The sequence below is a fragment of the Cottoperca gobio genome, chromosome 7 (assembly GCF_900634415.1).
Source record: "Cottoperca gobio chromosome 7, fCotGob3.1, whole genome shotgun sequence".
NCBI classification, from domain to species: domain Eukaryota; kingdom Metazoa; phylum Chordata; class Actinopteri; order Perciformes; family Bovichtidae; genus Cottoperca; species Cottoperca gobio.
Window position 1 is genome coordinate 1,333,250 of NC_041361.1, and position 15,372 is coordinate 1,348,621.

Sequence of the window (15,372 nt, forward strand, 5' to 3'; positions counted from 1 at the left end):
ATCTCACCTACAGTACAGTGTCTCACATACAGTACAGTGTCTCACCTACAGTACAGCGTCTCACATACAGTACAGTGTCTCACATACAGTACAGTGTCTCACCTACAGTACAGCGTCTCACATACAGTACAGTGTCTCACATACAGTACAGCGTCTCACCTACAGTACAGTATCTGACATACAGTACAGTGTCTCACCTACAGTACAGCGTCTCACCTACAGTACAGTATCTCACATACAGTACAGTGTCTCACCTACAGTACAGCGTCTCACCTACAGTACAGTATCTCACATACAGTACAGCGTCTCACCTACAGTACAGCATCTCACATACAGTACAGTGTCTCACCTACAGTACAGCGTCTCACCTACAGTACAGTATCTCACTTACAGTACAGTGTCTCACCTACAGTACAGTGTCTCACCTACAGTACAGTATCTCACATACAGTACAGTGTCTCACCTACAGTACAGCGTCTCACCTACAGTACAGTATCTCACTTACAGTACAGTGTCTCACCTACAGTACAGTGTCTCACATACAGTACAGTGTCTCACCTATAGTACAGCGTCTCACCTACAGTACAGTGTCTCACTTACAGTACAGTGTCTCACCTACAGTACAGCGTCTCACCTACAGTACAGTATCTCACATACAGTACAGTGTCTCACCGACAGTACAGCGTCTCACCTACAGTACAGTGTCTCACTTACAGTACAGTGTCTCACCTACAGTACAGTGTCTCACCTACAGTACAGTGTCTCACCTACAGCACAGTGGCTCACCTACAGTACAGTGTCTCACCTACAGTACAGTGTCTCACCTACAGCACAGTGTCTCACCTACAGTACAGTGTCTCACCTACAGTACAGTATTTCACCTACAGTACAGTGTCTCACCTACAGTACAGCGTCTCACATTCAGTACAGTATCTCACCTACAGTACAGCGTCTCAGCTACAGTAGAGTGTCTCACCTACAGTACAGCGTCTCACCTACAGCGTCTCACCTACAGTACAGCGTCTCACCTGCAGCGTCTCACCTACAGCGTCTCACCTGCAGCGTCTCACCTACAGTACATCGTCTCACCTACAGTACAGCGTCTCATCAGCAGTACAGCGTCTCACCTACAGTACAGTGTCTCACATACAGTACAGTGTCTCACCTACAGTGTCTCACCTACAGTACAGTGTCTCACATACAGTTTCTCACCTACAGTACAGTGTCTCAGCTACAGTTTCTCACCTACAGTACAGTAGCTCACCTACAGTACAGTGTCTCACCTACAGTACAGTAGCTCACCTACAGTACAGTAGCTCACCTACAGTACAGTGTCTCACCTACAGTACAGTTTCTCACCTACAGTGTCTCTCCTACAGTACATCGTCTCACCTACAGTGTCTCACCTACAGTACAGTGTCTCACCTACAGTACAGCATCTCACCTACAGTACAGTAGCTCACCTACAGTACAGTGTCTCACCTACAGTACAGTGTCTCACCTACAGTACAGTGTCTCACCTACAGTACAGTATCTCACATACAGTACAGTGTCTCACCTACAGTACAGTGTCTCACCTACAGTACAGTGTCTCACCTACAGTACAGTATCTCACATACAGTACAGTGTCTCACCTACAGTACAGCGTCTCACCTACAGTACAGTATCTCACTTACAGTACAGTGTCTCACCTACAGTACAGTGTCTCACATACAGTACAGTGTCTCACCTATAGTACAGCGTCTCACCTACAGTACAGTGTCTCACTTACAGTACAGTGTCTCACCTACAGTACAGCGTCTCACCTACAGTACAGTATCTCACATACAGTACAGTGTCTCACCTACAGTACAGCGTCTCACCTACAGTACAGTGTCTCACTTACAGTACAGTGTCTCACCTACAGTACAGTGTCTCACCTACAGTACAGTGTCTCACCTACAGTACAGTGTCTCACCTACAGCACAGTGGCTCACCTACAGTACAGTGTCTCACCTACAGTACAGTGTCTCACCTACAGTACAGTGTCTCACCTACAGTACAGTATTTCACCTACAGTACAGTGTCTCACCTACAGTACAGCGTCTCACATTCAGTACAGTATCTCACCTACAGTACAGCGTCTCAGCTACAGTAGAGTGTCTCACCTACAGTACAGCGTCTCACCTACAGCGTCTCACCTACAGTACAGCGTCTCACCTGCAGCGTCTCACCTACAGCGTCTCACCTGCAGCGTCTCACCTACAGTACAGCGTCTCACCTACAGTACAGCGTCTCATCAGCAGTACAGCGTCTCACCTACAGTACAGTGTCTCACATACAGTACAGTGTCTCACCTACAGTGTCTCACCTACAGTACAGTGTCTCACATACAGTTTCTCACCTACAGTACAGTGTCTCAGCTACAGTTTCTCACCTACAGTACAGTAGCTCACCTACAGTACAGTGTCTCACCTACAGTACAGTAGCTCACCTACAGTACAGTAGCTCACCTACAGTACAGTGTCTCACCTACAGTACAGTTTCTCACCTACAGTGTCTCTCCTACAGTACATCGTCTCACCTACAGTGTCTCACCTACAGTACAGTGTCTCACCTACAGTACAGCATCTCACCTACAGTACAGTAGCTCACCTACAGTACAGTGTCTCACCTACAGTACAGTTTCTCACCTACAGTGTCTCTCCTACAGTACATCGTCTCACCTACAGTGTCTCACCTACAGTACAGTGTCTCACCTACAGTACAGCATCTCACCTACAGTACAGTGTCTCACCTACAGTGTCTCACCTACAGTACAGTGTCTCACCTACAGTGTCTCAGCTACAGTGTCTCACCTACAGTACAGTATCTCACTTACAGTACAGTGTCTCACCTACAGGACAGCGTCTCACCTACAGCATCGCACCTGCAGTACAGCGTCTCACCCTCGCTCTCGTCATGGAGGCTTTGTGTGGACATGGACTGGATAATTGAGGCATTAGATGAGCTTATTTTTGGTGGTTTCTATTGTCTGACAAACTGCTGAACAGTGTGGTGGTAACACAGGGTGACATGTTGCCCCCCCCCCTCCATGTCTCTCTCTATGTCTATTTTTAGGACATCAGTAACTGGGCTGCTGACAGCTCTCTTTGATTGGACGAGAGTGTCCCAGGGGTTGCAGCTATACATATACATAGTTTGATTGAAAGTATTTCTAACCCACACAGGGCCGGTTCATTTAGCAGAGGACAAGTTTGTATTTTCAGTCTGCAGAAAATATACTTTCATTTACCCTGAAGGTCAACATTTAATATTCATGAACGCAGAGATTTCTTTTCATGTCATCATTCGGTGGCTTAAATTAATTGTGGTAATTTAGAAATGCCTACAGTTTGTCCTGAGGCTGCAGCTACAAGCAGAAGTCATGGTCATTAAAGTCAAAAGGGTTGAAGCTGTGGGCAGCATGAGTTTAAATGTCAAAGTGGAAGCATTTGACTCAAAGACGAGAAAGAGAATGGAGATTTAGTTTTTATCTACAACACAAGTTACACTAAGTCTCTCCAGACACTTTTAACAACCATGCTATATAAAAACAATTATGATAATGTTGAGTCTAAAAGTTAATTTTGTTATGTTAGTTTGAACAATACAGTCTTATTTTTTAATTGAATTGCCATAGAGTGAGAAATGTTTCTCTAACCCAACCCTCATTCAAGTGCGATGCTTAAGTAAAGAACCCTTTAACATTTGAGTGAAATGTTAATTTTTAAGGGTTTTTTGATGCAAAATAAGTTTTGTGCAGTCAAATGTCCAGATCTGTGTTTGTGTCTGTGTACCTGTAGGATTCTGTCGCCCTCTCTGATGCGTCCATTCTTGGCCGCTATGCTGTTTGGATTAACCTAAAGTTAAAGTAGGAGAGCAAAAAAGATAAACAAAGCACTTAGGAAATAGATGGATGAATAAATGACCTCATGGATTAAGAAACAGGTAAATTAATAATGACTGAATGAATCGGTATGAGCCGGCTGAATAAAAGGAGAGTAAATGGTTGGATCAATGATTCAAAGGATAAATAATGAATAAAGGGATTAATGTAATATATATATATATATATATATATATATATATATATATATATATATATATATATATATATACATATGTATATAAGTATATATATATATATATATATAATATATGTATAAAAAAGAAATGGAGTAAGCTCACCTTTATGAGCTGTATTAATGTGTCATTCACACATTGTTTTCCAAATAAATGATTGAAAAGCTAAATGAGTTGGAGGTTAACTGCATGAGTGAATAAACTCTGAGGAGCAGAATGAAGGGATGGAGAGTAGGTGAGTCACCTCTCCAACATAAATCCCAAGATCCTCCTCGTCGTCCGTCCTGTAGCAGACTGTCAGACCCAGCTTCTCCTGCTGGCTGGATTTGTACAGCTCCACCTCCTGGAGGAAGAGGGGAAGACAGAAGGATTAATGGTCTGAACTGGTTGATGAAGGACAGCGCAGGTCTTCTGGTGGGTTTCTTTGTAGGTTTAGATATTCTAGAGGTCCTAAACTTTAGAACAAAGACTGTCTAAAGAAGTCAGAGATCTTAGACCCGCAGTGATCAGCTGAGACTACAAAAGATCAGCTACGATCATCACCGTAGCAGCAACCACCAGATCTGTTTTAGCTGGAGGGCATCGACAGAGGAAAGTAGGTGATTTAAGGAGGAAATCCAAGGAATAAAAGAGAGTAGGACATTAGGAAGCAATAAGAGGATGTAATGATGGTGGAGAGAGAGAGCAGAGGGAAGATTGAACATCACTTACAAAAGGTAGAGGAGGACGCGATTTAGGGAGAACAGGAAGTCTGTTTGGTCTATGAGCGGGAAAGAACAATAATGTTTTCACTTTACTGACTTCTGTAATGACCAAACTGGCATTTTGCCTCAAAAAGCAGTGAACCACTGGAGAAGAAAGAGAGAAAATGCCATTCAGCTAAACACAGTGGTCCGTTAGGTGTGTGTGGACTGAACTAACAGCTTCTTTTTGAAGGTTGAGACCAGTCCGAACATCACTCATCGTGATTATCTGCACCAAACACGACAGTTTTTAGAAGTCAATTTGTTACAGTAACATTTCTGAAGGCTGTGGATGGTTTTGCAGTACAAGCAGAAATGTTTGTGTTTCTCTTTTCCGTCCGCCTGGTCTCATTTCAGATCTTTGTCCTTCATCCTTCTTTCCTTCTTCACTTGTTCTTCCCCTTTGTCCTCTCATCCTGCCTCCTTTTCTGTTTTACCTCTTCATTCATTTCTACACTTAATTGTGTATCTCTTCCTTCCTTTCCTTTGTCACTCCTCCTTCACAATCACACTTTTTTCTTTCCACTTCTTACCACTATATGTCTAACTTTCCCTTCATTTTTTACTTCACTCTCTTCCCCTCTTCCACCCGAACCTCTACCCGCCTCTCTTCCTTCTTTCCTAACTCAAAGTATTGTCTTATAAGAAACAGTAACAGTGCTGAGTTGACATTAAACAAGGCAACGATAACTAAACTGTGAAAAGTTTAAAAAGGCCTGAAAGTGATGCTGTCATTGATCTTCATCATAGAGCGTTGTTACTTCTGTGTAGTGGAAGGAAAACAATCTGATTTCAATCCAGAAAGAAAGACGATAAAACTTTTACAAAAGACACTGAGATAAAATAAAAAGAGTCTTAAAGGTTCAGTTTGTAACTTTTAACGTTAAATACTTTTTAGCACTTTTGCTGAAACTGTCCCAATATCCTGATATTATTGCCCCAACGTTTTAAATGTTAAGAAAGCCGCACTGGGATATGTATGTGCTGATTTACCATGAAACAGATGTTGGGTATGAATATATATGTGGGATATTACCAACTGTGAACAAGTCGGATAATAGTTAAAGAAAGAAAGGAACCATTTTTACCCACAAAGAAAAAGTGTGAACTGTGTAGTCTGTGCCTCGTCCGTTTATATTTATCTTATTAAAATGTGATATTTCTTAATGTAACAAAGATGTGATGTGATGTCTGTGTCCAAACGACATCCTCAATGTTAACAGAGAAACACACACATCAGCCGGACAATGTAACAACCTTACACTGTAGTTTATGTTATTCGCTTCGGTTTGGATTATTTCAACTTCGCTTCTGAGAAATCATATCACCTGTCACTCAGGCGTGACGGTCTAAATACCCATGAGCTTTGGCAGCCGTTGCCATGGAGAAGGAGCCAGCAAGTCCAGGGTGCGAATCAGAGTCAGAAAATACATCTGAAAAGGAAGCTTTGGGTCTCAGTTAGATCGATCCAGTGTGCACAGCTGTATTGATCCAAACATCTGCTCCATCAAATGAATAGAGCGTTTTCAAGCATCCTGATTTTGCCGTGTTTTGGATTTATATATATAATATATTGAATTGCGTCTCCCTGTCTTGCCATCACATGATATGAGTGAGAAATCAAACAAGGAAGAAGGGGCCTTTCCTCTTCACAGCTGGCTGACCTGCTTAGTTCATACTCCAGATGAATTCATCAGTCTGAATGACTTTGTACATGCACTTGTCATGGAGTGCAGCTGGGATAATAGTAGTTTCTGTGGGGTGGGGGGGCTTGAGGCTTTTAGGCTCATTACAAGGGGCTCGGTGCTTGAGAAAAAGGTTATCAGCCCCCCTGAATGAATTAGTGACACTTTGGTTTGTGTCACCGCAGCAGCAGAGTTCTCACCTCATACTCCAGGTCGTCCTGTCTGTCCACCTCGTGGTTGGAGACGTCAAAGTAGTCATCGGGGTCGTTGTACTCAAACACACAGCTGGAGGGAGCGACAGAAAAATCAATCCCCATCATACCTAACGTTATTGAGTTTTCATAGACGTGTCATTATTCTGGACAACAGGTCAGGACATACAACTCATTGATCCCATACGGTGCCCTGAGGTGAGGGGCTGGAGGGGAGGGTGGAGGGGGTGGAGGGGAGGAGAAGCCGCCTCCCCGGTGGTGGTGGTGGCCTCTGCTCTTCCCCTGCGGTACAATGTTCTGGAAGCTGATGTCCGTCTGCGTGCCGTTGTCAACGCAGTCGGGGATCGCCACCATGGCAACAGAGTAGATGGAGCTGCTGCCGGTCCCATTACTGCTGCACACTAACGTACCTGAGAGGAGGAGAAGGAGAAGGAGGAACAGGAGGAGGAGGAAGAAGAAGAAGGAGGAAGATGTGGCGGAGGAGGAGGAGGAACAGGAGGAGGAGGAAGAAGAAGAAGGAGGAAGATGTGGCGGAGGAAGAAGGAGGAGGAGGAGGAGGAGGAGGAAGAATAAGAAGAAGGAGGAAGAGGAGAAGAAGGAGGAGGAGGAGGAAGAGGACGAAGAGGACGAAGGAGAAAGGAGGAGGAAAAGGAGGAGGAAGAGGAGGAAGAGGAGGAGGAGAAGAAGGAGGAAGAAGGAGGAGGAGGAAGAGGAGGAGGAAGGAGAAAGAAGGAGGAGGAGGAAGAGGAGGAGGAAGGAGAAATGAGGAAGAGGAGGAGAAGGAGGAGGAGGAGGAAGAGGACCAGAAACATGTTTATTACCAAAAAGGTTTTCACAGACAGGAATTTTGGTGCATAACAATAAACATAGTAAAATAAAAGCTGCTGCATTAGTGGAAATAAACCATCAAGAATATATTAATACGACATGTTGTATGTTTGTGTTTGTATCTTGTCAGCTGCTTGAATACATGAAGGACAAGAATGGTGAAGTGATAATAAGATGCTGCAGTTACATCACAAGAGACGGTAAAAGTCAAGTGAAACCACAATTATTTGATATTTAAGAAGATGAGAGGAGAAGTCAGGAGATATGAGGGAAAAAGATGAAAGATGAAAAGATGTGACAATGAAGAGAAACATCAGCTGAAACTAAACGGGACGAAGAGAAATCCGAAGAAGATATTAGACGAGAGGTAATGAGGCAAAAACGTGGGAAAGACAAGAAAGGGGATAAAGCGAGGTTTGTGTTAGAAGTAATAAAGAGAGATGATATAAAAAGATGAGATGAAAAAAGACAAGACAGGAAAAAGAGGATTCCCGTCTGACAGCAGCTCAAACTTCAAAGAGAGCAGAACAGAAAGAAGGTAAAAGCTCTGATTAAATGATCAAATGTGTGCTCATGCATGCGTCTGATGTTTGTCAGCGGGGCGTGGTCTACCTTTCCTCCTGTGACTCTTGCGAACCGACCCAGGTTGTTGCAAAGGCTCCTGGGAATTTTGTGGTTTGTCTATTGGGAGCTGAGAGGGCCTCCGTCCTCTGACCTGTAGAGAAGATTCCCAGTGAAGGTAGATTTATACACGAGCAATGAGTAAATAAAAAATGTATATCATTTATATGGAGAAATGAAATAAGCAAAGATCGTGACTAAATGCAGGCTTCACCAGCACAGACTGTATATGATAAGTGGACGTAGTCACAGTGACGTCGACCATTAGTTTGTGGACGAGTGTTTTGAAGCCTTGAGTTTGCCATTTTGGCCGTCGCCATCTTGTTTTTTTTGTAACCAGAAGTGACACGAGAGGATGGAGCAAAGTACAACCGAACGACATCTTAAGAAATCAAAATGTTCAAATTAACTTTCGGGAACTGAAAACTGTGAAACAAGGACAACACCATGGTAACGACCTGTCAATCACAGACCATGAACTCATTTACTGAGATACTAAATCAAGTGAGAAGTGGTGTCATTTTCTCATAGACTTCTATAGAATCAGACTTCTTTTCATCTTTCTGCCCCCTGCTGGCCATTAGAAAGAATGCAGGTTTAAGGCTCTTTCCGCTGGCTTCACTTCTCACAGTGGGATTTTTGTTGAAACTTTCAAGGATTTCAAGGATCCGTTAGGGAGCAAAGGAGAAGGCTCTCAGCTGGTTAACATGGACTTAACAATGCTAGATTTAAAATACCTTTTTAAGGCTTTGCAGATGTTTTACGAAGAAGGAAATGCACATGACATATTGACTAGGTTGTTCTGGATGAGCTTTGCAGTGTTTCCTGCAGCCAGATGATACTGACAGAGGAGGACTAAAAGCATAAGGAATAATGCATCTGTAGAACAAAAAAGATGTTTAATGATTCAAAGCAGAGTTCAGAAAACGGGCATCTGAGGAGTATGATTGAAAAACTGAAGATAGAACAGAGAAAAAACAATTCAAGGTCAAAGGCTGAATAATAATGTATCAAGGTATCGCTGCATAATTCAGCATCTGTGGTCTCGATAAATCATAAATTCACTTTTTTTTTCTGGTATTTAAACCGAAGCAGCCTCTTTATCGTCCTTTGCTTAGTCACCCTGTTGTAAGAGCCATAATGTGCTCTGTGTTAACTCATCCACATCTATGGTCCCGTTATTTTCTCCCTCTGTTTCCTGCTGTGCTGAGCTCGGTGCTTCCTCGTGAGGAGTGAAAGCTCAGAGTCTAGTTGCTCATTACATAACAATCGACACCTGAGCTGGGAAGCTGAAAACATATACATAATTGTAATTTTACAGTTTCTGTTGATTCAGTTATTTTCTTTCCTGTTGTTTCCGAAGGTCAACAACAACAGACGTGGCTGCTGGTGACGATTATGTGATATGATAAAAATCCTTCTGCTCCTCTAAGAGGGAATGAGTCTTTCCGGGAACAGCAAAGTGGAGAAGGTAGAGAAGTATAAACGTGGACTGAGGTGTGATATACTTAAGGGGGACCCCCAGGAGAAGAGAGGAACATTGACTAACAGATATCACCATGAAATTTCCCCAGTTCATTATTTACATTAAGACGATTATGTTTTCTTTAAAATATACACATTATCCTATTAAATATGTGTTAATTTGTTTACATTTTATAAAACAAAAAATGTAACATGGGTTAGGGTTAACAAAAGTTAGTGTAATAAAAACCTGAATGTGTATTTGGATGTTTTCTATGTTTTCTAGACACGTTATAGAAGCAAAACAGCCGAAAATCTCTGTTTCTGCCTCGATGTCTCGTCTTTAGTCATGAAGCAACTCCGGAGAGCATCAAGCACACAGAGCAAGCTTAAAATGTAGATGTTATGTAAAAGAGAACCAAGTGCTCGAAAAGACTTTGCACACTTCCTCACATAAATGAATGATTAAGAGCTGTATAGGTGACAGGCTGGGAGGAAATATTCTCTATCTATCGTCAGGTTTATGGGAGAGGAGCCTTATTAAAGATGACTGATAGGAGGCGGGCGGAGGGATGTAGGACACGAGAGTCGTGGAGGAGGATCACTGAGATCTGATGGATGGCAACATCTGAGTGTGTCCTACCTTTACACTTCCATGTCTGTCCATCGGCCGCAGGGAGTCACTCCAGCCTTTCTGCTAATGAGAGGGAGGGAGACAGAGATGGACGGTGTTAGCAGGCAGGAGAGTCAGAGAGTCGAGAAGAGTATCACATCAAGGAGAAGGGAAACTGATGAAACCAAGAAACAAGATGTATTTTTGTATTTGTTCTATTGTGGCAATGAGCGTAGTTATTATAGTACATCGTAATGCTGGTGTGTGGAGGTCTCTACCTTATTTCTAGAATAATTTCTGATATTGTTGGTTGTTTTGGTTGTAATTTAGTAGAAAAGGTGTGTTTTTAAAGGCTCCACTCCGCCATGGTCACTACACACTGCACACTGCATACTGCACACTGCACACTGCACACTATACACTGCACACTGCACACTGCACACTATACACTGCACACTGCACACTGCACACTGCACACTATACACTGCACACTGCACACTGCACACTATACACTGCACACTATACACTGCACACTGCACACTATACACTGCACACTGCACACTGCACACTATACACTGCACACTGCACACTGCACACTACCTGCACACTGCACACTGCACACTATACACTGCACACTGCACACTGCATACTGCACACTATACACTGCACACTGCACACTGCATACTGCACACTACACACTGCACACTATACACTGCACACTATACACTGCATACTGCACACTGCATACTGCACACTACACACTGCACGCTGCACACTGCACACTACACATTGCATACTGCATACTGCACACTGCACGCTGCACACTGCACACTACACATTGCATACTGCATACTGCACACTACACACTGCACGCTGCACACTGCACACTGCACACTACACATTGCATACTGCACACTACACACTGCACGCTGCACACTGCACACTACACATTGCATACTGCATACTGCACACTACACACTACACACTGCACACTGCACACTGCACGCTGCACGCTTCACACTGCACACTACACACTGCACACTACACTCTGCACACTGCACACTGCACACTACACACTGCACACTGCATACTGCACGCTGCACACTGCAATCTACACATTACATACTGCATACTGCACGCTACACATTGCACACTGCATACTGCACGCTGCACACTGCACACTACACATTGCATACTGCATACTGCACACTGCACACTGCAATCTACACATTACATACTGCATACTGCACGCTACACACTGCACACTACACATTGCATACTGCATACTGCACACTACACACTGCACACTGCAATCTACACATTACATACTGCATACTGCACACTGCACACTGCACACTACACACTGCACACTGCAATCTACACATTACACACTGCACACTGCATACTGCACACTACACACTGCACACTGCACACTGCACACTGCACACTACACACTCCACACTGCATACTGCACACTACACACTGCACACTACACACTACACACTGCACGCTGCACACTGCACACTGCACACTGCACACTATACACTGCACACTGCACACTATACACTGCACACTATACACTGCACACTGCACACTGCACACTGCACACTGCACACTATACACTATAAACTGCACACTGCATACTGCACACTGCACACTGCACACTGCACACTGCACACTATACACTGCACACTATACACTGCACACTGCACACTGCACACTGCACACTGCACACTATACACTGCACACTGCACACTATACACTGCACACTACATACTGCACACTGCACACTGCACACTGCACACTGCACACTATACACTGCACACTGCACACTGCACACTATACACTGCACACTGCACACTATACACTGCACACTGCACACTGCACACTGCATACTGCACACTACACGCAGCACACTACACACTACACACTGCACACTACATACTGCACACTACACGCAGCACACTATACACTACACACTGCACACTGCATACTGCACACTGCACACTGCATACTGCACACTACACGCAGCACACTACACACTACACACTGCACACTGCATACTGCACACTACACGCAGCACACTACACACTACACACTGCACACTGCATACTGCACACTACACGCAGCACACTACACACTACACACTGCACACTGCATACTGCACACTACACGCAGCACACTATACACTACACACTGCACACTACACACTACTCTAGCAATTTCTACAGTGACTTCAGTGACAGTACAGCATACATTTATTTTTACTCGAAAACTCTTCCTCTGCCGTCTGCTGAGATGCTGTGCAGATAACAAATCAAGATAACAATCCTGATATCCCCAGCGGATTACTTTTAAGAAATCTGGAGAGCGCGTCTGAGGGACTTTGCTCTTAAACTCAGGTTTTTAAATGATCATTTTTAAGACTTGTGTTCTAATTAATCTTTGTATGACTGTCCTGTCTGTCTGCACCTTTGTGTTAATATATCAATAAATAAATCAGAATGTGTATATATAATTTTTTGTTTAGTTGACAATTAATCTAATATAAATAAATAAATGTCAAGGATGATGCCCTATGTCAGAAAATGTCCTATTGAGGTCCTTGATGTAAAAGATGAAGACGTCCAGGGGACATCATACTACCAACCTACCAATACATATTCAGACTTCCATCATCAAAAAGAATCGTTCCATGTCCGAACATCATAAAAACTTACACAAGATGGTCATTTTTAAAGCTTTCATGACTTGGGTTTGACAGATCTTTTGATGACATGAGTTCCCTCTACCCTGGGAAGGAGGTAATTTCAGCCCAACAAATGAAATTTACAGCTTTTTAAATCACACCATCAATTTTTAAATTAATTCTCCACTCACTTAGACTTCGAGTACGGTGCCATGTTACCAAGTGACGAGCACACAGGGGGCACGTCAAATGAAACCCACCTGGTTTTTCCCTCAAGGGCAGAACAGATGCTAATTTACAGGGCCGTGTCTAACCCCTGGTTCATTCCCACCTCAATCAACAGCTCATAACAAGCGTACATTCACCGAGTCGCCAGCCGCACAATTAGCATAAGTAATATAGCTGTAAGCACAACCGCGTGTACAGGCGTCACTCAGGGGGCAATATGAAAAGAAACACCTGCTTGCAAATGAACATGGAGGTAATTATTTATGAGTGTGTGTGTGTGTGTGTGTGTGTGTGTGTGTGTGTGTGTGTGTGTGTGTGTGTGTGTGTGTGTGTGTGAGGACTGTAATAATAAAAATACTGTCTTTATTATTAGATTGTCAAGCATGCAGGAGTCATCACTTGTAAAGTTAATGTCTGCAGACATACATGGAGGAGCCCCTGAGTGCACACGCTAACCTGCTACTTCCAGGTAAGACACACAGACACACCAACTCATGAATACTTGCATGGTTGCACATGGACACAAAGCTCTATGTAACACAGCTCTCCTCCTCCCTGCCTTTGTTTCAGAGCTGATTGTTATGCATTACATGGCCTCTGGTGTGTGTGTGTGTGTGTGTGTGTGTGTGTGTGTGTGTGTGTGTGTGTGTGTGTGTGTGTGTGTGTGTGTGTGTGTGTGTGTGTTTGTGAACATGTGTGTATACACCAGTCAATACCCACTCAATAGCCATCCTCATTCATCAGGCCTGTTGTGGTCTGGTCACTGATTGTGTTTCATCTGCCATTAAGTAGGTTGGCTTGGAATTTCCCCCCTGACAAAACAAATATATCTGGGAGGTTTGTGTTTGTGTGTGTGTGTACACACACATATTTATTCTTCAATGTGTGGTTCCATGGAGAACTCCTTCACCTGGTTCCAGACCTCTGAATTGCCACCTTCATTTCCTGGTTTGTCAGCCACTTAAAGTGGCAATAGACACTTTTTATAACTTAACATTATAAAGTAAATGTTGACTTTTAAACAATGACATCATCGGAGTTCAGGTTGATTCCCTAGAAGCCTCGCTTTCACTATGCAACTCGATCTGCCACCGAATATTACCTTGCATATACTTATGAAGGTAATAATATAATAACATAGAATCTGTAAGCATACTCTTTATTGCTCCCACATCATCAACAGCAGAGCACTACAGCTACATTCCTTCTGTTGTTACCTTTCACAATACAAACCATAGACATGTGCACCTAGCGCCTAGAAGACAGAAAGAGGCAACTCAACAGAATATCTTCTGCACTTTAAACCACTGGTGAATGTCTGTGTGTGTGGGACTAAACTTAAACGCAAGTCATTGCTTTTATTTAAAATACATATTTAAAATCTTTCAGTGTCAATTGAATCCGTATTTCAGTTTTCCTCATCGTATTTAACAACTAGCTTTATCTCAGTTTGAATTGGTGGTAATAACCTTCCACTCTATGTTGGTTGTCTGTGTGCAGGTGGATGCTTTAATGGACGGGCAGATTTGAATATTCACAACACCAGTATCATTGTCTGTGTTTGTCTGTGTGGATTTGGCAGTTAAGTATGAATGTTTTTTTCTGTGCATGATAATTACAACATTCCCCGGCTGCCTGCTGCGCTCCCGCTCATTATACTGGTGTGTATGTGTGCTTACAGGGATGGTAACAATAACAGTCCCGACTGGGCTCCGCCACATTAGCCCGACAGAAATCACAGCTAAGTGAAGTGTGAAATTAATAACCGAACGCAGGAAAGAGCTGACTGTTCTCTTCTGTGGACTTTCATCTAATGGAGCTTTCTGTTTGGCTGCACAGGATGTTTCTAAATCAGGAGCCTTTTGTGTTTTATCTCAGTCAAGATGGATTGTTGAACATTTTCAACTGCACAGAAACTCAATAATTCCCAAAAAACACATCTAACTGCTTGATGCCATGCAGGAACCGACAGGCTAGTTAACAATTTGCCTTTTAAATCTTTGAAGCTTGAGGTGGGACTTCATTACTGGTGGAATATCGATTGTTATACAGACCGGTACAAAGCAGTGTTATCACTCTGTGCCTTCATTGTAATCCAGAATACTTCAGTCAGTATTGACTAGTTTTGCAAGTGGATTGATTTATTATTCATAGATCCTGAGGTTTAAGTGTCTCAGATGTTAAT

The 15,372-nt window shown here is 43.2% G+C and overlaps 1 protein-coding gene across 1 annotated transcript in view; it reads right to left on the minus strand.

The window, feature by feature from the left end:
- The window catches only part of pdzd4 (PDZ domain containing 4), a 48,510-nt gene extending 34,592 nt beyond the window's left edge, over window positions 1-13,918 (minus strand). Inside the window, exons 1-7 of the mRNA XM_029435882.1 lie at window positions 13,904-13,918; window positions 10,301-10,354; window positions 8,185-8,287; window positions 6,914-7,154; window positions 6,733-6,817; window positions 4,349-4,447; window positions 3,819-3,881 (exon numbers count right to left, since the gene is read on the minus strand). Coding sequence (XP_029291742.1) covers window positions 3,819-3,881; window positions 4,349-4,447; window positions 6,733-6,817; window positions 6,914-7,154; window positions 8,185-8,287; window positions 10,301-10,354; window positions 13,904-13,918 — 660 coding nt within the window. The remainder of the gene's footprint in view (window positions 1-3,818; window positions 3,882-4,348; window positions 4,448-6,732; window positions 6,818-6,913; window positions 7,155-8,184; window positions 8,288-10,300; window positions 10,355-13,903) is intronic.
- Window positions 13,919-15,372: the final 1,454 nt, after the last annotated feature.